The 24,008-nt window shown below is 37.6% G+C and overlaps 1 protein-coding gene across 1 annotated transcript; it reads right to left on the bottom strand.

Annotated features, from left to right (window-relative positions):
• Window positions 1–9,120: 9,120 nt before the first annotated feature.
• On the bottom strand, window positions 9,121–23,412 carry LOC141363017 (uncharacterized). Its single transcript, XM_073865455.1, has 4 exons — window positions 23,308–23,412; window positions 11,296–11,552; window positions 10,309–10,375; window positions 9,121–9,653 (listed from the first exon to the last, which is right to left on the bottom strand). The coding sequence occupies exons 1-4, from the start codon at window positions 23,351–23,353 to the stop codon at window positions 9,385–9,387; spliced, it is 639 nt and encodes a 212-aa protein (XP_073721556.1). The 5' UTR covers window positions 23,354–23,412; the 3' UTR covers window positions 9,121–9,384.
• Between the last annotated feature and the right edge of the window lie 596 nt (window positions 23,413–24,008).

The raw sequence follows: 24,008 nt of genomic DNA, 5'->3' as shown, positions 1-24,008 counted from the left end.
CATTGTTTCAAAATCTTCAGAATGACAAACCGCTTTGAGAGTGCCAGATATCATACTGTAGCATCACATTACTGAGAGAGACCAATACATCTGCTAAATGAGCAAACACCAAATGAAAAAATACATTTTCTAGATGTTCAACATTACATATCAAACACAATAACAGAATTGCAACATGGTCTCTTCTGTTCCATAACAAATATAACACACAAAGTTATAGCAGGCAGAAAATATAAACAAAGAGTCAAGAGTCCAACTAAAACAACCAATGATCACAATAATGGTGACTTTAAATGAAACATCTAAACCTAAGTTAATAAATATCTCTACAAGTAAGATGTAAGATGTAAAATGCTTCAAGTGTTACTTTTTTAACACTCTGTAGTGTGGATCTATATAAACATTAAGCAGTGTTAATGTTAATTTAACACTGGGGATTTTGCAGTCTACAAATTAGCTCCACCAAGAAATGTTTATTTATTTTTTGTAGTTGTTGTGGTTCTGCTGGTATTTTCTCTTTATTCTCTTCTTGTTCATTTTTCTTTAGTGATTCTGTTTATTAACAGCAGGTGTTTATCATTAATGGTCAATCATCACTTCGTACAACTCTTCATTATCTAATTAACTTCATCACTTCTTCAACCCAACCACACCCATACTTGACTTTGGTTTAGTCCACATTGGCTTTAGTTTCTACAGAAGGTTCATGTGGGCTAAGTCAGATGGGGCCAGCATGAAACCCGGGTGCAAGCCCAGCTTGGGGCCCATATTGCAAGCCCATATGGGGCCTACATTTGCCCCACCAAGCACTGCTGGCTAGGTAATGGACCGTTGACTGAAAATGGTGGAACCTCAGAGAGGCAACTCCCTTCTGCTACAGTGAACAGGGTCTCTCTGTGTAAGTTAGAAAACATGCTGAATGCTCAGTATAACCATGATTTCTGTGAGAAATTCAGCGAGGAGAAGGAAATGTCAAGAGAAGACCATACATTTCTGGAAATAATGGAACATTCAACTAATCTTCAGGAAGGAAGGTATTGTTTGAAACTCCCATTAAGAAGTAAACAAGTCTCATTGCCAAACAACTTTACAGTGGCCAAGCAAAGGATGCAGGGTTTAAAACGAAGGTTTCTGAACAACAAGGACTTGCATCAGGAATATGCAGAGTATATGAATAATCTCATCAGTAAAACCTATGCAGAACAAGTATCGCAACAACAGCTACCCGGCCAAAGTGGGAAGGTATGGTACATTCCCCATCATGCAGTCCACCATCCAAAAAAGGGCTCACTTCGAGTGGTGTTCGATTGTGGGGTTACCTTCCAAGGAGCATGCTTAAACAACGAGCTGTTACAGGGTCCTAACCTAACTAGCTCATTGTTTGGAGTCCTTACCCGGTTTAGAGAAGAAACTGTGGCATTCATGGGTGACATTCAAGCCATGTTCCACCAAGTAAAGGTCGCTGAAGAGGACAGAGATTTTCTTCGATTTCTCTGGTGGCCAAATGGAGATATCACTAAAGATCTAGTGGAATATAGGATGACTGTGCATTTGTTTGGCGCAGTATCTTCTCCCAGTTGTGCTGCCTTTGCACTAAAAAAAACTGCTGATGATAACCAGTCCAAGTGTTCAGTGGAAGCAGTTCGATCTATCAATCAAAATGTCTATGTCGATGATTGTCTGAAGAGTTCTGCCACGGCTCAGGAAGCTATCCAGATGATTAAAGAATTAACTGCTTTATGTTTAAAGGGAGGCTTCCTCTTGGAAAAGTGGATTAGCAACAGTCGTGTTGTTTTACAAGCCATCGGCGAAGATCAAAGGGCCCAAGACCTAAAGGAGTTGGACCTAGATCGAGATAAGCTTCCAGTGGAAAGGGCTTTAGGCCTACAGTGGTGCGTGGAGACTGATACCTTTAAGTTCAAGATGGAGATGAAGAAACAGCCTCTTACTAGACGTAGCATGCTGTCAATCACCAGTTCAGTTTATGATCCTATAGGCTTCCTGGCACCAGTCACCTTACTTGCCAAAATGTTACAGCAAGAACTTTGTAGGAGGAGATGTGGATGGGATGATGATTTGCCACCTGGTATTCTGCATCAATGGAAAGGATGGTTGGAGGATCTGGATTTGCTGGCAACATTTAATGTGACTAGGTGCATTAAGCCGGCAAATTTTGGGACGATTATGTTTGCCCAATTACATCACTTTGCGGATGCAAGCGAAGGTGGTTATGGAACTGCAACATATATTCGCATGTTAAACCCATTGGGCGACATTCAGGTTTCCTTTCTGTTGGGCAAGGCCAGAGTGACTCCACTAAAGGCCGTAACTATTCCCCGGCTGGAGTTGACAGCTGCGGTTCTTGCTGTCAGAGTGGATTCAATGTTAAGAGCAGAGCTGAAACTTCAATTGAGTCATTCTGTTTTCTGGACTGATAGTACTTCAGTGTTAAAGTACATCAACAATGAGGATAGGCGTTTTCATACATTCGTTGCAAATAGAATTGCAGCTATCAGGGATGCATCTGAGCCATCACAGTGGCGACATGTTCCTACCCAAGATAATCCAGCAGACGATGCGTCAAGGGGACTTAAGGTGACAGATTTATTGAAGAATGACAGGTGGCTGGAAGGGCCTGCGTTTCTCTGGAAGAATGAGGAGGACTGGCCTAAGGTTGTACTAGACACCTGTGTGGACCCCAGTGACGTGGAGATTAGAAGGGAGGCGACTGTAAATGCTATTAATGTGTGTGATGAGTTGAAGCCTACGGACTACCTCATGATATATTTTTCTGACTGGAGGCGGCTTAAGACCACAGTTGCTTGGTTTCTCAGAATAAAGTCTATGTTGTTGGAACAGAGTCGCTTAAGAAAGCGGTTGGAGACTTCTGCGACTGGTAAACTGAGGACAAGCAAACAAAACAAGATGACATCCTGGCACGGGATTTTAACGCTGGATGAGCTGTCAGGAGCAGAGGTGGCTATCATTCGCTATTGCCAGCAACAACGATTCAACGAAGAGATTGCCGCACTATCAGCCCAAGCTACCATTAGGCGTCAGAGTCCTTTATACAGGTTGGACCCAGTTCTGGATAATGGACTCTTGAGAGTTGGAGGGAGATTGAGTAAAGGAGCAATGCCTGAGGAGGCCAAACATCCGTTCATTCTCTCAAAGGATCAGCATGTTTCTTTTCTCATTCTCAAGTATGTGCACCAGAGTTTGGGCCATAGTGGACGCGCACACACATTGTCTACAGTGAGAAAAAGGTTCTGGATTACAAATGCTAATTCTGCTGTACGTAAGGTCATAACTGAATGTAGCTTTTGTAAACGCTATAATGGTAGACCAATGGAACAAAAGATGGCAGACCTTCCAAAGGAGAGAGTCCTCCCTGATTTACCACCATTCACTAATACGGGAGTGGATTATTTTGGTCCAATTGAAGTAAAGAGGGGAAGATCGACCTGCAAGCGATATGGAGTTATATTTAGCTGTATGGCAAGCAGGGCTGTCCATATAGAAGTAGCAGGGTCATTGGACACAGATGCTTGTATTAATGCTTTGCGACGTTTCATCAGCAGAAGAGGACAAGTGTTACAACTAAGGTCTGATAACGGCACCAACTTCATTGGAGCAGAAAGAGAACTGAGGGAGGCTGTTGCTGCTTTGAACCATGTCCAAATTCAAGGAAAACTTTCTCAAGTTGGAATTCGCTGGAATTTTAATCCGCCAGCAGGCTCACATCATGGAGGGGTGTGGGAGTGAATGATCCGCCTGATAAGAAGGGTTCTAAGCTCCGTGCTACGACAACAGAGACTGGATGATGATGGGTTGCATACAGTGCTCTGTGAAGTGGAAGCCATTTTAAATGATCGTCCAATCACCCAGCTTTCAGATAATCCAAATGATTTGTAGCCACTCACTCCCAACCATCTTTTGTTTCTGAAGGGTCAACCAGCTTTACCACCTGGAGTGTTTGGGCCTCATGATCAGGTCATGTACGCTCTGTGAGGTTACAGACCAAGTCCAGTATAATTCAAAGACCTATAACAAAGTTGTGTTTGGTGCATGAGGTTTAATCATTTGTTATGTCTGTATGGCCTTAACAAATAGGGGCTGGTATGTAGCAGCCAAATTTACTGCTGCTATTGAGATGCTATGTCTTCTTTATTGCACTAGGTGTCGCTGTGTATCTGTAAATACATCAGGTATATAGATAGGAAACATATTGTTGAGGTCAAGGTGTTAACCCGGAAGGGCAAAAGGTTTTTGACCGTTCTACCGTATAGATGTGTTTGTCATGCTGTTTTAATGTTTTGGAATAAATGGATTGCACTCTAAAGCAAGGACAACGCTTGAGCTCTTCTTAACGGTAATTAAAGTTTAACGCGCCAACCAACTCATTCCGGGAATAACATCGTAGAAGATTAACAACGGGTAGATCTTCTACCACAGTAAGTCTTATATCAAATGAAAGCTCTCACTCTCTCACTATTTTTGCTCCATTATCATCACATATCCAACAATCGTCGAATGAATAATGAGGTAAAAAAAATGTCTTTTGTAAACGTATTTGAAACTTGAGCCTGAGCTGCCTCAGATAGCACAGCTAGTCACAAAATCTACATCATCTTTACCTTGATATTCAATCAAAAAAGTATTTTCCTTCAGTTGAATTAGAATAACTTTAGCATACAACAAGCTAAAGAGATCATTCTTTTTTTTGAGTGATTACTCCCATTTTCCTGGTAACAACCAGAACTGTCTGGAGTCTGCTAGAGCACAGAGAGCATGAGATATACTCAGAACACTGGTGGTTTATCATATGAAAAACAAAATAAATAACAATATTTGTCACAAACAGCAGCTTTTTATGTTACTTCAAAGGGTTTTCTGTAAAATTATATAAAGATATTGCATTTATTCCACTGTATGTGGTTATGCAAGCACTTCAAATATTTTTAGGCGAAAAATGTATCCAAAATGGGTATTATTCCTCCCTTCAGTTGGAGTAAAATAACTTTTGCACAGATTATGATAGAGATAAAATTCCTTTTTTCTACAAGCTGACATTAGCTGGAATCCAACAAAACTGTCTGCAGGTTTCAAGACTACTCAGGGCCAGAGTTACACACTTTCAAATACAGACTTTAGGGGAAAAAAAATCAAAAAGCACCTATTTATTTTTGTGTTTTTTAGAGGCCTGACAACACATACAGTACAACCATGTTCAGCATTTTCAACAGTGTTTTATAAAATTTGGAGGGGTTTCCTGAAAAATGACATAAAAAATGTACATTTACTCTACTGTATGTGGTTATGGGGGCTTTTAAATTTGGGCATGCCACATTCAGGTGGAAATTCAGAAAAATGGCTCAGAGTTTAACAGGTTAAATGCAGCGATTGCGGTCGCTGCGTTAAATTGCTTATGAATCTGCGTGCAACATGACATACCAGCTGGTTTAATTAAGTCCTTGAGTCAGGCCCTGTTTACACGTACATGGTTATTTTAAAAAACTGAGACATTCCCTTTCGTTGGTGCCCTTCGTTTACATGCGGAGAACTCGCCTTTGTAACCGATTCTTTTAAAAAAAAAACTCCGGCCAGAGTGGAGATCTTGAAAATCTTCGGTTGCAAGGTTGCATATAAACTGAGACAAACGGATGTTTAGGCAGCCAACGTCACAGTATGCGTCAGAGCTATGTCAAAAGTGCGACCTTGTTCAAAAGAGGAACAGGAAGTGATTTGTTGCTGTTTTCTCTGAGGTAAAACCATGGTTAATTTTCGTAGGGGAAGCAATACAGTTAAAACCAAAAAAACATGGTTACTGAAGTAAAACCATGGTAACCACAAAATAACCATGGTTTTGACAACCATGGTTTACAAAAACCATAGTTAAACCATGGTTAGTGTAGTAAAACCATAGTTTTAATGATAATAATCAATACACCAAAAAACATGGCAACTACACTTTTACCACATTAAACCATGGTTAATTTTCGTAAGGGTTACGTGGGCTTGAGCTTCTCGTTGCGCTATATATACACGGGTACATGTCAATGAACGCTTTTCTGAAAACTGACATGTGCACGAAGTTATTTTTGAAACCGGAGAGGTTGAAATGTCCGTTTATGAAAATAGATAATTATTAATGAAAAACACACCAACAAAACAATCTCGCTTATATTAAACATTATATATGTATATTATAACAAAAAGAGTAAGCACGCTTCTTCTGGCGTCGTCTGTTCAGTCTGTTCAGTCTCGCACACTCAGGAATAAATGAAATCTGACACCTGCTGCTCTGTGATGTGATGCGCGTTCAGCTCCGCTGAATTCAGGCCGCAGACACATTCAGTTGCTAGTGTTTTCTCTCTCTAACGAAACTAAATGATTTAATTACAAGAAATTATCAAAACGACGGTGAAAGACAGTGTCGCGGTGGGTGATCTAAGCACTGTGTATCACCGGTTACCGACAATCGCAACAAGCCTAAATTCATATCTATTTAGCGTAAGTTTCAGTTTTACAAGACATGAATTACACTTACAATTAACAGTACAATAATAGGTACTTTTTAAGTTCTGTTTCAGACAATATGACTTCTTGGCAAAAAGTCAGTCCATAATTTACAGCAGTACAAATTATATTTCATTAAGCGTGAACAACATTGAGTGCAAATTATTTATTAATACTCACCATTGACGTTAACACGGAATGTTCTTTGCAAAATTGAATCTCTGCTGTAGATTTGCACGTCATACTTTCCAGATTGCTCGGGTCTGATGTTTCCGATGTGTAGCTGTCCGGTCTGAAGATTCACCTTCATGTTTTCGATTTTCGTGGCAGTTAAATCAGTGTCATTAATGTTCCACTTCACTTCATCTGGCTGTATTTTAACACCAGTTGGTAGAGAGAAATTATGTCCCTTCATCACAGACACTGAGATCTCTTCATCTGTGTCAACAACAAACACAAAAAAGCTTCAAAACATAAAACGACGGTGAAAGACAGTCAGTGCCGGTCCTTCCTATACGCAAATTACGCAATTTGCATAGGGCCCCGCACCACTAGGGGGCCCCCTTGATCTCAGAATTATTTAAAATTATTATACCAAATAAAAATTATTATTATGTTTAATGAAAACAAGTCGCTATAATTGAAATAATTTGCAAACTTCCCAATTTATGCGGGTTTTTAAAAAAACTTAATGATTTCTTAAATCACTGATATACTCGGACAACATGCAGGCAGTTTCTCAATCCGAAGGCTGCAGCCTTCAGGGGTCACATTTGTAGGCTGCATATGCGTCATAAAAACGTATTTCAGAATATTAACAATTATAATGTTGACTATTATTCTTAGTTAATGGTTAATTGTTATATTATGCTTATGACTTGCAAATGAAATGCTTATTTAACTTAAATAAATCAGGCTTGATGACGTATGCAGCGCGCATATGCGACATCCGGAGGTTGCAGCCTTCAAATTTAGAAACGGCCGCGTGCATGACGCAGAAGAGTGATGTGGTAACAATGTGCATATTATATGCCCACCATTGCTTTAAAACGAAGCTATCCGTCTGGGGCAGAATAAAGGGGAAAACGTGAAGCAAGGGAACAAGATAAAGGATTTGCGCAAGCAGATTACAGTCAGGTAAAAACAGAGAGGTAAGAATGGTGCCCACGTCGAGAAAACTTAATAGAAGACTTGAAATTTGTAAAGGATTAAAGTATATGTCCCTCGTTTAATTACAGTAATTACAGTACAATAATGTATTTTGATTACACAAATCAAACCTAACTATATGATTGTTTTAGCTGCTGACCAGCATAGGGAATCTCTATGGCTAATTTCTAAGACATGTTGCTGATACAGTACTGTGTGTTGTACCTTTTCTTGTTAATTGAGTCTTTTTGGGCATCTTATGCCTAGAATTATTCAAGGAGGTTGATTCTTTTAACTTCCTTTAAAGTTTGGTCAATTGTGCATAATGACATGTGCAACAAATGGATATAGGGTGTCAAACTCATAGATTTGCAATATTTAAAATCAGACACTCTTTTAAAAATATTTGGGGTCAACCTCTGGGACAGCTTTAAAGGGACACTTCACCCATTTGCATTAAGCTTTGTATCGTTAGAACCCCAGTCATGTTTTTTGAATGGTCATGCATAATTTTCTCAGTTGCCGCTGAAACAGGAGAAATACAGATTTCAGTGTTGCACTTCCTTCTTTCAATGATGTAAAAATCATAATTTTGTCTTTGTTGAGGGAGTAAGACTACAAACACCCCTTTTCTCGGTCAAATATGACACACTTTCAATAAAGATTAATGTTTCTATGGGTGAAATGCTCTTTTAAAGCTGAAACTTATTAAATCCTATCAGAGGTCCAGAATGTCATTGAAACACACCAGTGGCTTTGCTGTCATCAGTATTAAACATGTTACCCCTCAAAGTACCCCTCCCCACAGAGCCCTCCACCCACATAACAAATCCCAATATAACCCCTGTGTATTAACAGCATGTATTTATATTTAATTTAATTTGATTCATTACATTCATTTAGATCAGGTAAATTTTTTAGTGCTTCTCACAACACATTTTAAATCAAAACAACTTTACAGCAAATACATGTTTCATGTTATAATCAGCAAGTTTATCAGTCAGGGTTTCAAAGTAATGTGCATATGGGAATATTATACAGCTATAAGATAATACACTATGTGGTTAGTTAACAACTACTAAAAGCAAGATTGACTGGGTTTTACCCAGATAGCACAGGTACGTCTGTGAGATGTCTGGTAAAGATCTGGAGATCTGGAATACATCTGGTGTGTAAAAACATCTTATAAAAGAAAAGAGCTGCTTTACATACATTCTAAATCAAAAACGTCTTGCAAACATCTTCAATATGTCTATATGACATCTTTTGGGAGACGTCTCACAGACGTATTGCAGATGAGAAAACAATCTAAATAAGACATCTTGCAGATGTAAACGCAGACATCAAATAGACGTCTCCGAGATGTATGTGTGCTATCAGGGACTGAATGCACACTAACAGAGGGCCCCTCACAAAGCTTTGCTTAGGGCCCCCCAGCATCTAGGACCGGCACTGAAGACAGTGTCGCGGTGGGTGATCTAAGCACTGTGTATCACCGGTTACCGACAATCGCAACAAGCCTAAATTCATATCTATTTAGCGTAAGTTTCAGTTTTACAAGACATGAATTACACTTACAATTAACAGTACAATAATAGGTACTTTTTAAGTTCTGTTTCAGACAATATGACTTCTTGGCAAAAAGTCAGTCCATAATTTACAGCAGTACAAATTATATTTCATTAAGCGTGAACAACATTGAGTGCAAATTATTTATTAATACTCACCATTGACGTTAACACGGAATGTTCTTTGCAAAATTGAATCTCTGCTGTAGATTTGCACGTCATACTTTCCAGATTGCTCGGGTCTGATGTTTCCGATGTGTAGCTGTCCGGTCTGAAGATTCACCTTCATGTTTTCGATTTTCGTGGCAGTTAAATCAGTGTCATTAATGTTCCACTTCACTTCATCTGGCTGTATTTTAACACCAGTTGGTAGAGAGAAATTATGTCCCTTCATCACAGACACTGTGATCTCTTCATCTGTGTCAACAACAAACACAAAAAAGCTTCAAAACATAAATTATACTTCTAAAGCTGTCAGTACAGGCTGATTTCCACATAATTGAATTAATTACTGTGAGATCCAAGAGCTAAATTAACATGGGAAATCTAAATATTTATACAAAATACAAAGTTGTAAAATTGCGAACAAATAAACATGTCATGTAGCTGCAGTGCTGCTGTCATTAAAGCTAAAGAGTTAAACACAATGTAATGTTTGTGGCAGTACATTTCTCTTCTGTTAACCTGGGTTAATGTTTAATGCTTTGTTTTTGATAATTTAATTTAATTTCATGTTTGCACACCAGGTGGCGCTGTGGGCATAACTGCTGGTTTTTAGGATAGGAGGAAAGATTTCTCTTTACAGAAATTCTTAAACTCTGTTCGTACAAAATGATGTTTAAAGAGTGAAACTAAATTTAACTTGAAGTCATAAATCACAGTCAACAGACTCTATGTTATTAAATAATGCTGCTGAAGTGCTGATGTTTTATTTGTATTTATTATGTTAAGTATGTGAGTATACGACTGTGAATAGGATTTTAAGAGTTTAATGTAAAATACATTTGAAGGCTTTCAACAAATAAAACCTCAAAAATAATTGATAATAAAGAAAAATCACCATTCTACTCACCATTAACAGTAACACTGAATGTCCTGAATAGCTTGTAGTCTGGCGTATTGCTGGTTTTGATCTCCAGGGCCCGGTTTTTCAAAAGGCTTAATCCGGATAAAATTGATCCGGATTTAATAATCCTTTTTTTTGCGATCCGTGATCACGAAATCCAGTTTACTTTTGAGCCAGTTTTTCAAAGCAACATCAGATTGGATCAATCTGATCCGGATAGGATATTTTCAGGATCACTAAATCTGGATTACCTGTGCTCAAACAGGATAGGAAATCACAATATAGAACTATAGATATGTAAAGAGCAACAAGTAGAATAGCCAGTGTGGGGTCAATATAAGTTTATTTTTATTTAAAATGAAAACACACGTTTAAAAAAAAAAAAAACTAAAAAAAACCCACCCCATCCTCTTCCAGCAGTCCGCTTATCTGAGACCTACAACACAAACACTGAGGATATTTATAACAAGTCAAATATAGATGTATTGAATAAAAAAAGACTTAATGTTAAATACTCCATGATAATTTTATTATTTTATGAGGTCAAACTCTTTCTACTTTGCTGTAGGCCTATACTGAATGGCTGAATATGGTAAAGCCTACCTAATCACTGTAGCCTGACAGATGAACAAAAAAAATTAAAACCTTATGAATAAATAGGTTATCTTGTAAGATACTGCAAGATCCAAATATAGTATTATTTGCTACATTTTTAAAGTTTTCATTACATTTTGGGCATGAAATCCACGCTGAATCCACCCTTCTGATGGGATCAGTTTAATCCAGATTTTTTGGATCAAAGTGATCCAAATCCTACAAAAAAGTTCTGAAAAACCCAAACTAAAGGTTTGATCTGGATCAAAGCCAAGATTGGATTACGTGATCTAATCCGATTATGTAATCCGTTTTTTCTTTTGAAAAACCCATTTTCAAGATTTGATCCAATCCGTTATCCAAAATCCTAGTGGATTACTTTTGAAAAACTGGGCCCAGCTGATATTCTCCAGTGTCTTCAGATCTGATGTTTTTGACGGTGAGAGATCCAGTTTGAGGGTCCACATTCAGTCTGTTTGTGAATCTCTCATTAGGGTAGACTGCTGGGATATCTTTATATTGTAAATTAAAAGATGCAATAATACTGTTTTTATACTTCCACTGCAGCCTTTTATTTATTTCACCAGGTTTAATGGGTAGAGTAACAGATTCTCCCATCATCACTGACACGGTAACATCATCAGCACCAAACACACCTGCAGACAAAAACACAAAGTCTTTATTTATTAAAATATCAACTTAGATAAACATTCTATTATTAAATGTAAAATACAGTTTATTAATAACGACAGTTTCTCCAGTAATGTATCATTTTTTGTTTACAGCTCTTATCATTGGGTTGGTAAAGTGTTTACTGTATGTACAGTAATCGTGTAACTTAATACAGCATTATGTGTATCAAGAGAGCACAACATTATACTGTTAAAAAATAAACTGTTTGCATTAAATATTTGTACATTTGTAGATTGATAATATATCATATTTCTAGACTGTAATAGAAATGTAACACAGTAGTCAACAATTCATCTCCATGTTAACTCAGACTGACTTTTAAAGCAACACTAAAGACTTATTGCTCTTTGCTCCCCCTACAGGTTAGAAGTGTAATTGTTCATTACCACTGTCGTAAATACTGCAGCATAGCTGGCTCTGATTGGATTGTAGGTCTGCCGTAAAGCAAGTTTTTGTAATTTTCACTCGAACTACAGGACCACTACCCGACGGTTGCAAACTTCTTTAGTGCGGTTTTGGCCGATAGAGGGCTGCAAAGCGAATGTGAAAGTGCCATTAACCCTGTTTTGAGTGGATGAACCACTGAAACTTTTTGGAAACGTTATTTTAAGGTAAAAAAAACTCTTTTGTGTTGCTTTAAATGTCAAACCGTCATCTACAAGCCAGAAATGAATGAATTATATTTCTGAATCAGCATACAGAGAAGCTAATGGTAACTGAAGTCTGATAGAGATTATCTAAGGTTTTACTAAATGTCATGATATCAGTATAATGGGGTCATATGATTCTAAAATGCATATTTGAGCTGTCCTAATTTAAAAACAGCTTGCACGGACACTTAACATACATCAGTGTTCTATCAAGATGCACACCAGTATTGCTTTTTGTAAGGTTTGTTTGTAAAAACTACTTTAATGTCCTAATATAACTAAGGCCTGGTACTGGATTAATCTTTACCCGTCCATGAAACTGTCCCTAAATGTTTTATTTCATCAAATGATCAGTAAAGATTATAAAAAATTGTCAGTGTGTTACAGATCAAAAACCAGCCCATAAAACAATGCCACCTCTACTCTTTCTCTACGTACATAGCATATGCATTCAGTAATAGTTTATCTGTAACCATTTAAAACATAATGCATTAAATAACATGATCTCCTTTCATTTGTACAGATCTCAAACTGTCTCAAACGTCAGGTTCACTCACATTATTTTAGATGTCCAAATATCATTAGAAGCATAGTTCCTAGTTAGTATCCCTTGTAGACTTAGATTGATCATACAAAATAAGCAAACAACATGCAGTGCATTATATAACCATCATTCTAAATATATACAAAGTCCATCATGTATTTTAGTTTGAAAACTGCTCATGTAGGCAGACTATGAGCTTTAAGACCCTGGGGAATCCCTGCCATACTGAAAAATCCAGCATAAGCTGGTAGCTGGTTTTAGCTAGTTTAAGGTGGCAGTAGCTAGTTTAAGCTGGTCCTTCCAGCCTGGCAAAGCTGGTCAAGCCCACCAGCTAGACCAGCTTAAAAAGTGTCCAAAACACAGACCAGCTTGCTACACCAGCAATACCACCTAAAACCAAGCTGGAAGACCAGCTAAAACCAGCTCACCAGCTTATGCTGGTCTTAGCTGGATTTTTCAGTAGGGTTTACTAGAAAAAAATTAGACTTTAAAAATCATAAAAGTTGTGCTCATCTGCCGGGGCATCGTAGGTGAGGGGGAATGGGTGACTGAGTACATAGGGCCCTGGCATTTGAAGGGCCCTCGACGATCGTTTTATAATTATTTCAACCTGATCTCACGAATTTCCGTGGCATCCCTGCAAGTAAGCCTACAATGGCCCTTTATGGGCCCACTTAGGGCTAGTCTAAGGGCCCCGCGCAGGTTTGCTCATTGGCAAAACGTTGGCCCTTTAGCGCTGGCCCTGCGCAGGCAGCCCTCACTTAGCCGCCAGGAAGCCCTCATACAGAAAAATCCCCAGAGTTAAATAAACACTGCTGGATGTATATACTGTCCCATCTTACAGAGTGTTAAAAAGTAACAATGAAGCAGAATTAAAAGCTCTGTTGTCCTCTTTCTCAACATCTCTGTCTGAAATATAAAATTGCATTTTACATCTTACTTGTAGAGTCATTTTCTTAACTTATGTTAAGATGTTGGCTGTTTCATTTAAAGTCACCATAATTGTGATCAGTGGTTGTTTTAATTGGACTTTGACTCTTGACCGTTGGCTTGTTAGTGTTTTCTAACTGCTATATCTAAGTGTGTTTAAAACACATGTTATAGCAAAGAAAAGGCAGTAGTAGTTGAATATTGCTGGTTGATACATAAACTTTGTCAAACATAATCATTTAATGAACAGATTTATTAATATAGTTTTCCCCCCTCATCAGAAGCTTCATTTTCTGTTAATAATGAAATACTACAGTGTAAGGTCCAGAACTCTCATAACAGTTTATCATTCTGAAGGATTTTGATAGTTTGCACATAAACATTAACCGCTGAACAATGTAGATGCACAGACATCAAGAATCAGAGTATGAATCTCAACAATGGTGACAAAGAAAATGGTAAAAAAAGGTCATTATGTATTCATGCCGCAGTGCATTCTGGGAGTTCTGGATGAGATTTGTAATTTGTTGATACCCAGCATGCATTGCAGCATGAAGCTTTTTGTTTTATTGTCACCATCATTGTGATTCATACTCTGATTCTTGATATTTGTGTGTCTACATTGTAGAGCAGTTAATTTTAAGTGTCAATGTTTCAAAATTCTTCAGAAAGACAAACTGCTAAGAGAGAGCTCAATCTCATACTATAGTATCACATTGTCAGAGAAAGATCCTTCTGTTAAGCGTGCAAACAATAAATGAATACATAAGTTTTTACATGATGATGTTTAGACTTTATTTACTGAACTGACCACCACCAAAGGATCACATGCTGCCATAACAAACATGTTTTAAACACACAAAGTTATAGCAATCAAAAGACTGAACAAGGCAAGAGTCAAGAGTCAAGTTTAACTAAATCAAACACTGATCACAATAGTGGTGACTTTAAATGAAACAAAATCTCAACCTAAAGTAAGAAAATGACTCTACAAGTAAAATGTGAAATGCAATTTTAGGTTTCAGACAGAGATGGTGAGAGAGAGGATAACAGCGGTTTTAATTCTGCTTCATTGTTACTTTTTAACACTCTGTAAGATGGGACAATATATACATCCAGCAGTGTTCATTTAACTCTGGGGATTTCTCTATGTGAGGGCTTCCTGGGGGCTAAGTGAGGGCTGCCCATGCAGGGCCAGCGCTAAGGGGCCAACGTTTCGCCAGTGAGCAAACCTGTGCGGGGCCCTTAGGCTATGCCCATACAGGCCCATCGTAAGCTTACTTGCAGGGATAGTCACGGATCTCCGCATATTTTCGTGGCCCTGCCACGGACTTTCTTTTCCGTGGCATTCTCACGGATTGGTTACTCAACTGTTTTGTCCTATTTTCTTACCATTGTCGCTTCAGTTTAGGGTTAGATTTACATAAAATGACATCCTTACCCAAACCCAACTCTAACCCCAACGCCAGGCAACAATTGATTAAAGTTTAGAAAATATAAAAGAATAAATCTGAAAAAATAGTATAAACCAATACTTAAAGTGACATACTAACGCAAGCACCAAATCTAACCCTAAACCGAAGCGACAATGGTTTGAAAATAGGAAGAAGCAGTTGAGTAACCAATCCGTGAGAATGCCACGGAAAAGAAAGTCCGTGGCAGGGCCACGGAAATATGCGGAGATCCGTGAGAATGCCAAGGAAAAATGAGCAAAAAATTCCGTGACTATCCCACGGAACTTTGTGAGATCATGTTGAATTATTTTTAATATTATTATTTTATATCTGTGCAATCTGTGTGACAGTCCCACTACTTCCAGTTCTCTGCTCGTTTGACACATATCTAGACTTAGACACCCACCACGACAAGCGCAGCATGTAGTGATGGACAGACATCATTTTATTGGTTGTCTAGAAATGATGCAAAGCGCGCATTGGCTGTGAGGAAGAGTAAAGAGTGAGTGGACTCTGTGGATTGAACAGGGAATAGTCTCAGCCTCAGACGTCACGTCCACAAACTGTTGGCTGAACGTCTGATGTTTTTCGTACACTTTTCTGGAAACCTTGTGAAAATGTCGAAGTCGTTTTGATTGGTTGAAATAAACCGGATTTCCACAAGACGCGAGTGTCGCGATTAGTTTTGGTCCCTGGAAAACAAAGCTCTGACGTTCCGTTGAGGAAGAGATTCAGTCGTGTTCACGTGGATAATAATGACCAGTTATGATGATCAGCTAAACACTCACTGGTGTGGCTGTTGATGAAGTGCACAATGTTATTCTATGGTGAGTAATGTTGTTTATTTAGATACTATTCGATTTCAATAACTGACTTGTTGCCAGCCGGCTCGTTATTGTGGGGAGCCCGAAACGTGGTGCTAGACGAAACAAACTGTGATTGGTTGTTAGACATGTCGGTCAAACAGCTCGTGGGCGGGCTTTGTCCAGAAAAAGCAGCGAAAAACACCAGACCTTCAGTATTAGTATTGAAGGTCTGGCTACGCGAGACTAAACAGGGGAATTTGTCAGTGTTCTGCTGTTGAGAGACACAAATACTTGTGCCGCCGCTGATGATGTCAAAGCAAAAATGGCTATCATATTATTGGCTATCAGGAAATAAAGCAGAGGGAGGAGAGAAAAGAAAACAAAATGAGGGAAAACAACTCCTCACGAGTTTCTTTCTAAAGAGAGCAGATGAGAACTAAAGTATTTGAATGAGTCAAGCACTGCACAGCGTCAATCTGTTTAAGCAGTGCTAGCCTGTAAAATAAATGCTTTCTGCACAATAGAGGGTTTTCACGACGCGTCATCAAAGTGGTAGTCGCCATATTGGAGGCACTTCGCTTCACAACAGAGCACAGGCACTGAAGTATATCCCGAACATCATCAAGGAAAATGGTTAATTATTGCCATTAGGACAGTTTGAGAAAAACATTTGGAATATTATCGACTTCCAAAAGTTATAAAAAAAACAGGGAAAGGAATGCAAGAAATTATCAGAGGAGGCGCTTGTGGTCGGCAAAGCTCAAGAAAAGATACTATTGTATTAGAAATATGATTGAAGTACATAAAGTATTAAACAATTATGCTTCTACTTGTTGTGCTTTATTTAAAGAGTATTTATTATGTACTTTTTCAAAGTATACTTTAAGTGTATGCACAAAATGTACTTAAACACTACTAACATTTGCGCTGCAATGCCTTAATGCCAGTGTGCTTAATTGCTCATAACAAATTTTCTATTAATGATAATATTTTTAATAGTAAATGGTAAAAACAATTATTGCTTTTATTGTTTTACTGTGTGCTTATTTTACTGTAAAGCACTTTGGTAGGACACTGGCTATTTTAAATTTGCTATATAAATAAAGCTGACATTGACATTTGGGCTCGGCATGAAAACCAGGTAGTTGATTATACCGGGATATGCAACTGAAGGAAGAATCGCCGGGTCGTCACGGATCCAAGAAGAGGGAGCTAACTCGTAAGGATCTGCACCTCCTATAAATTGTAATTTCTCAAAATATCGTGCTGTTTCTTGTGGTCCAAGTCCTTCCCTATATGCCTTTGCCTCTTGGATGCATTATCAGTTGTTTAGACATGTCTAAATTCACTTATTACACGGCTCTCTGGAATGCTTGATTCTGATTGGTCAGTTGAGACATTTGCAGGTTCGTTCTTTTCAAATAATAACCGCTCCAAAGTAATAACGCATAGCCGGTACTACTTTTACGAGTAAAATCGCTCCGCGCCAATAACCCACTAAACATGAGACGTCTCCCCAACGTGCAGATCATGTCTATATTAGGTCGGTTGGTCCAGGCCCTTATCTGTATGTCTATACAACGTGCAGATCTGGTACAGTATCTGGACGTCTGACTATGACCCCTCTTGGACGTCAGGTAGACGTCCAAAAGGGGTTCGGGAAATCAAAACAAAATTTTTTATACAAATGTGGTCTATGAGTTCTGAGTCAAAAAACATAAACATCACGTGTATTTTTGAAGAATATTTTGTTAAGCTGTTAAAATAATGTAATCTTTATATATGAATGTGTGTTCAAAAACATAGCGCTGCTCATAGATAAAGTTCCACCTTAAATGCTCTCTCTCTCTCTCTCTCTCTCTCTTGCGCTCTCTCTCTCTCTCTCTCTCTCTCTCTCTCTCTCTCTCTCTCTCTTTAATTAACAGAGATGTATATGCTGACGTTTTATTGAAAATGTTTTGTCACCATAATGACGATCAGTGATTCCTTTAGTTGGGTAGTTTGACTCTTTGACTTTTCATAGTAGTGTTTGGTCTTTGTGAGAGTGTTTACTGAAGCATGTTATTTACTGCAAAGAAAATTTGTTATAAACAAAACTCACATGTGGATCTTACAACTTCACTGAACGTTTACCAACAGTAATACCACATATGTAAAGTCTGTAAATTATTTTTGTAAACCATGTAGTATTGTCTCAATTTCTCAGTTGATTTGAGGTGTCACATCCAACTTATTGTTTAGGTTTATACCACCACTGGGAAGCATTTATATAAAATTAAAAGTGCAGATGTTATTGTCACATATGCAGACATCAAGAATCAGCCCATGAATCACAACAGTGGTGACACTCTCTGGACTCATGAGTTTTTATAATACGCTGGTGCAATGCATTGCAACATTTAGAAAACTCACCATCATTGTGATTCATGAGCTGATTCTTGATGTCTGCATCTGTGTCAAAAAATTCTGGACTTTAGATTTCTGATTACAGCCACGAGGTTCCATGTTTTGTTACAGTAGGCAGCAGTATGCACAGAAGTATGTTTATAGCAGCTCCAAACAAAACTGAGATAGAAGTTTACTTTTAAAAAAATATAATATTTTATTTGTACTGTTAGTTCAGTTATATCATACCACCACTTCTGATCATCAATGTACTTAACGTGAAGCCACAAGTAAGTTGCATTGGTAACAAACACTTGGTACAATAATAATGTGTTTTCAATAACACCATCATCAAGCACACACTACAATATAGAAACAAAGAGTCAAACTACCCAACTAAAGGAAACACTGATCACCATGATGGTGACAAAACATGTTCAATAAAACATCAGAATCTTGTAAATTCTTAAAGGGGACATATTATGAAAATCAGACTTTTTCCATGTTTAAGTGCTATAATTGTGTCCCCAGTGCTTCTATCAACCTAGAAAATGTTAAAAAGATCAACCCAATAACTTAGTTTTGGTAAACCATTTTCTGCAAGCATGTGAAAAATAGGTCATTGTAATTTGGCCCTTATTGTGATGTCAGAATAAGGTAATACAGCCCCCTTTATCTGCACTATCCAACCACAGCACAACCATTTAGTAGGGAGAGAAAGAGAGAGATAAAATATTTCACAGCACAATTGAGTTTCAATTGCAACAAACCACCATCATTGTGATCAGTGGTTGCACTTCATCCGCTCATTTGCATTTTAAATGACACACCCAAAACGGCACACTTTTGCTCAGACCTATTTTAGACTTAGTTTACATCTTAAAAAAAATCTCATAATATGTCCCCTTTAAAAACAAGCCATATAAATGACAAAAAATAGAGTGAATTTGGTTTGTTTAGTCAGTATGGTCCTACTTCAAAACAATGCTTTGTTAAAACAACTTTTTATAATGGTGATGACATTGTTTTAGAGAATGTACATTTAACAATTATCCAGCGAGAGCAAGTGTGGGAGGGAGAGTGAAGTTCACGTCACTTCACTTCAATTATTGAACGATAGAGAGAGAGAGAGAGAGAGAGAGAGAGAGAGAGAGAGAGAGAGAGAGAGAGAGAGAGAGAGAGAGAGAGATTGCAGACACAGATAGTTAAGGTGGAACTGGAATATTTGGGAATTATCTATAAGCAATATTTTTTGAACATTTATTCATATATAAAGATTATATATACACATCTGATGTCTAAAATGGCCACATTTTAAATAGTTTTAATTTGCGTGGAGGTCCCCTTGACATCAATATTGGATGTTCAGAACACGTCATAAAAAGACGTCATAAAAACTTTCATTCTGGCTCCTCATGGGACGTCGAAATGACGTCTTTTTAAGACGCGTTGCTCAGTGGGTAAAGATCAATAAAGATTACTGTTTGTTTGGTGCCATCTTGTGACAAACACTGGACAACCACGACAAGACACAGAGAGCTTACTGAGACTGAACTTGACAAAATAGAGCATGACAGCTACTAAGCCAACACACACAAAAATACAGAATGGGGATTAAAACTTCTCAAAGACTGGCTAAAAGAGAAAAAATGGAAACAGACAAGTATGAAACAGAGGATCTTAATAAGGTATTACGATCATTTTATGCATCTGTGCAAAGTTTCGCGAAAGGATAAAAATTATGATTTAAAACAAATATGCCAATAAAATGTTTCAAATTCATATTCATGTCCAGGTTTTTTTCTTATGTGACAAGTAGCCGTGTAATAAGCGTCGGGTCCTGATCACACTGTCGGGGCTTATTTCCCGATAACTACCGGCTGCCTCTACATTATCCCTTACTTAAAGTAGCCAAAGCGCACAATAATCCATTGTACTCCCCTCTTTACACCGAGTGCCTCCACAATGGCCGCGCATCCGGGTTACCGCCCAGAACATGACGTCGGTGAAAACCCTCTATAGTCTCTATTTCCATAAACAAGTGCTGTAAGGCAGTAATTCAGAAGTGGTTACTATATCAGTGAATCATATGTGTTTAGCAATATAAACTTTAATATACTAAAAATTACTATTCATTTTACATTATTCTTTAAAAAAGTGATATTGGGGCCCCACACACAGTTTTTGCATAGGGACCATGATCCTGTGCTACACCCCTGCTCGTGAATCTGTGAAGATTATCTTGTTGGACAAAACGTTTAGTGTCATACACTTTTGTTAAACACAGCTTATTGTTTTTGCAATATTCCAAAAGTTTGTGGGGAATGAACAGGCTTTCTAGGAACCATGTATCCTGTTAACTTTCAGGGTTGGCCTACAAAAATACGTCATCTGTGGCGTGACTTTGGCAGTACTAAAATGGCCGTTTCCCAAGCAGAACGCTAACCGCTGCAGCATCCGGAGGTTGCATTTGTAAGCTGCATAGGCTACTCTTCAAAAGGTCTTATTTCAGAATATTAACAATTATAAAGTTGACTATTATTCTTGGTTAATGGTAAATTGTTGTAATATGCATATGACTTGCGAATGTAATGCTTAGTTAACTTAACTAAACCAGATTTGATAACGTATGCAGCTATGCGACCTCCGCAGGTTGAATTCTTCGGATATGAGAACGGCCAATTTATGCTAACCTAATCTCTTGAACATATTTTACTGTTCTGTATAAAAGGATGCGTTTTAAATATAGAGATATCAGCAGTTTAAGACGTTTATGATCAAAATGTGTTTTTCTGTTTGCGTTTCCGGCGCAGAACGAAACCGAAAGTGTCAAAAACCCTATATTACCCAGCTAGAAATAAAAAGTTCTAAGAACGTTCCCTGAAAGTTCCCGAATGTTCCCAAAAACATTCTGCAAACGTTAAAAGCGGCTAGTTTTTTTTAAGTTCTAGGAACGTTTCTGTTGTCTGAACGTTAGAGTAATGTTACATTTTACCATTTTAAACGTTATGACAATGTCATGTTTTAATGTTCACACAATGTTTAAAACAACAGCTGTTTATTATATTGACTTGTTTAATTGTTATGTAAATGATAGAGAAACATTGCATTTTATTATTTTATAAAACATTATTTCTGTATGCAGTAAATATATTGCTGTAGAAAACTCAATTCACTTACTAGGTTTAGATGTTGATGTTTGTTTCATTTTAAGTCACCCTTATTGTGATTAGTGTTTGTTTTAGTTGGTCTCTTGACACTTGACTTTTTGCTTGCTAGTTTTTTCCTGGTTGTGTTAACTTTGTGTTAATGCACCACATTTGTTATGAACATGCCAAGTTAATAGTGTTATTCTGTGGTTGTTGGTACATAATGGTAAAGATCATCACCTAATTCATTTACTAATCAAAACTTTATTTTCTGTCAAAAATGTAAATGAGATAAAGCTCTTTCACAGCAGTTTGTCATTAAGGAGTTTTAGAAACTTTGGATAAAAATATCCGATGTATAATTGGGATGCACAAACATCAAGAATCAGACTATGAATCTCAATCATGGTGACAATTAAATGAAAAACTTCATGCTGCAATGCATGCTGGTATTAACAAATTACAAACCTCATTCAGGACGCCCAGCATGCACTGCGGCATGGATAAATAAGGATTTTTTAAACAATTTTAATTGTCACCATGGTTGAGATTCATAGTCTGATTCTTGATGTTTGGGCATCCCAACTATACAGCGGATATTTTTTGTCCAAAGTTTCTAAAACTCCTTAATGACAAACTGCTGTGAAAGAGTTGGATCTAATATACATTATTGGCAGAAAATAAACTTTTGATTAGTAAATGAATTGGGTGATGATCTTTACCATTATGTACCAACACCCACAGAAATACACTAATAACTTTTCATAACAAATGTGGTGCATTACCACAAAGTTAACACAACCAGGAAAAAACTAGTAGGCAAAAAGTCAAGTGTCAAGAGACCAACTAAAACAAACACGAATCACAATAAGGGTGACTTAAAATGAAACAAACATCAACATCTAAACCTAGTAAGTGAATTGAGTTTTCTACAGCAATATATTTACTGAACATTCAGAAATAATGTTTTATAAAATAATAAAATGCAATGTTTCTCTATCATTTACATAACAATTAAACAAGTCAATATAATAAACAGTTGTTGTTTTAAACATTGTGTGAACATTAAAACATGACATTGTCATAACGTTTAAAATGGTAAAATGTAACATTACTCTAACGTTCAGACAACAGAAACGTTCCTAGAACTTAAAAAAACTGGCCGCTTTTAACGTTGGCAGAATGTTTTTGGGAACATTGGGAACTTTCAGGGAACGTTCTTAGAACTTTTTATTTCTAGCTGGGGGGGCCCAGTGAGCTCTTAATGCGGCCCTGGTAACCGTGTACGGGTAAAATAACAAACCCCGTTTAAAATATATCGATATATATGAAAGTGTCCTAAAATATTAATGTTGAGTATTAATGTATTGAACAAGATCTGATCAGAGGCGTCTTATTTGTCTTATGAAAGTGAGCCGCACCCAAATCCCAAAGACGAAACACATTCATAAAACCTCTTTACACCACCATAGACAATAGAAGCATTTGTGGTTGTTGTTGTTAATTATTATTTTTATACCGCTAAAACAGCAACATATAAGTTTGTGTTGCAATTCTTCACGATAGACAAACAAGAAATGCGCAACGTTTTCTTTAGACGCTCAGCTTTCAGCGGCCCCTATTGAGCTGCGGTTAAAATACACACACATGCACATCACACCATCACCTCTTAGGATAAACATGCTGATGTCTAATATTATTATCATTAATGTTTGAAGAAAATAGTCTGTATGGCAATACATTAAAATGTTGTTAAATCAAACTATAATCTGTAAACGCAATAAAATAAATCTTACTCACCAGCCAGCAGCAATGAAAAACAGCAGAGTACTAAAAGACTCGTCATGTTTATGTCTGATCTGCACTCAGTTTGTTTGAGGATTAAAGAATAGAGATAAGCTGCACCATAGATATGTATATAAAGGCTAGATGGCTCGTCCGCGCTGCTGGCCAATTGAGTGCAACGTCCGCATTTTGGCGGCCATCTTACGACAGGGCGCTCGCTCACTCGTAGCATTGAGTTTTAATGATGCAGGTACTTTTAAATGACCATAACTTGCTTAATTTTTTACCGATTTTCAAACGGTTTGGTTTGTTATAAACGTCAAAGATGTACCTATGACACTGCATACCTATACTAAAAATAAAAAATAAATTCATGAAACATGTTAAAGCATTCAAGAATTATAGCCACGTTAATAACGTTTGTAAAAACCCAAACCGTTTGAAAATCGGTAGAAAATTGAGCAAGTTATGGTCATTTAAAAGTACCTGCACCATTAAACTCAATGCTACGAGTGAGCGAGCGCCCTGTCGTAAGATGGCCACCAGGTGATGCCGTTAGGGACTCCGCCTTGAGCCATCTAGCCTTTATACATATCTATGAGCTGCACTGGGAACGGTCTCTTCAAGTCACGTGATGATGCTGAGAATTGCGTCACACATTGAAAGTGTCCTGAAGTGAACCCAAAAACAAAAATGAGACATAAGGTGTCGCTAAA

The sequence above is a fragment of the Misgurnus anguillicaudatus genome, unplaced genomic scaffold (genome assembly GCF_027580225.2).
Source record: "Misgurnus anguillicaudatus unplaced genomic scaffold, ASM2758022v2 HiC_scaffold_31, whole genome shotgun sequence".
NCBI lineage: Eukaryota > Metazoa > Chordata > Actinopteri > Cypriniformes > Cobitidae > Misgurnus > Misgurnus anguillicaudatus.
This window is presented reverse-complemented; position numbering and strand designations above follow the sequence as displayed.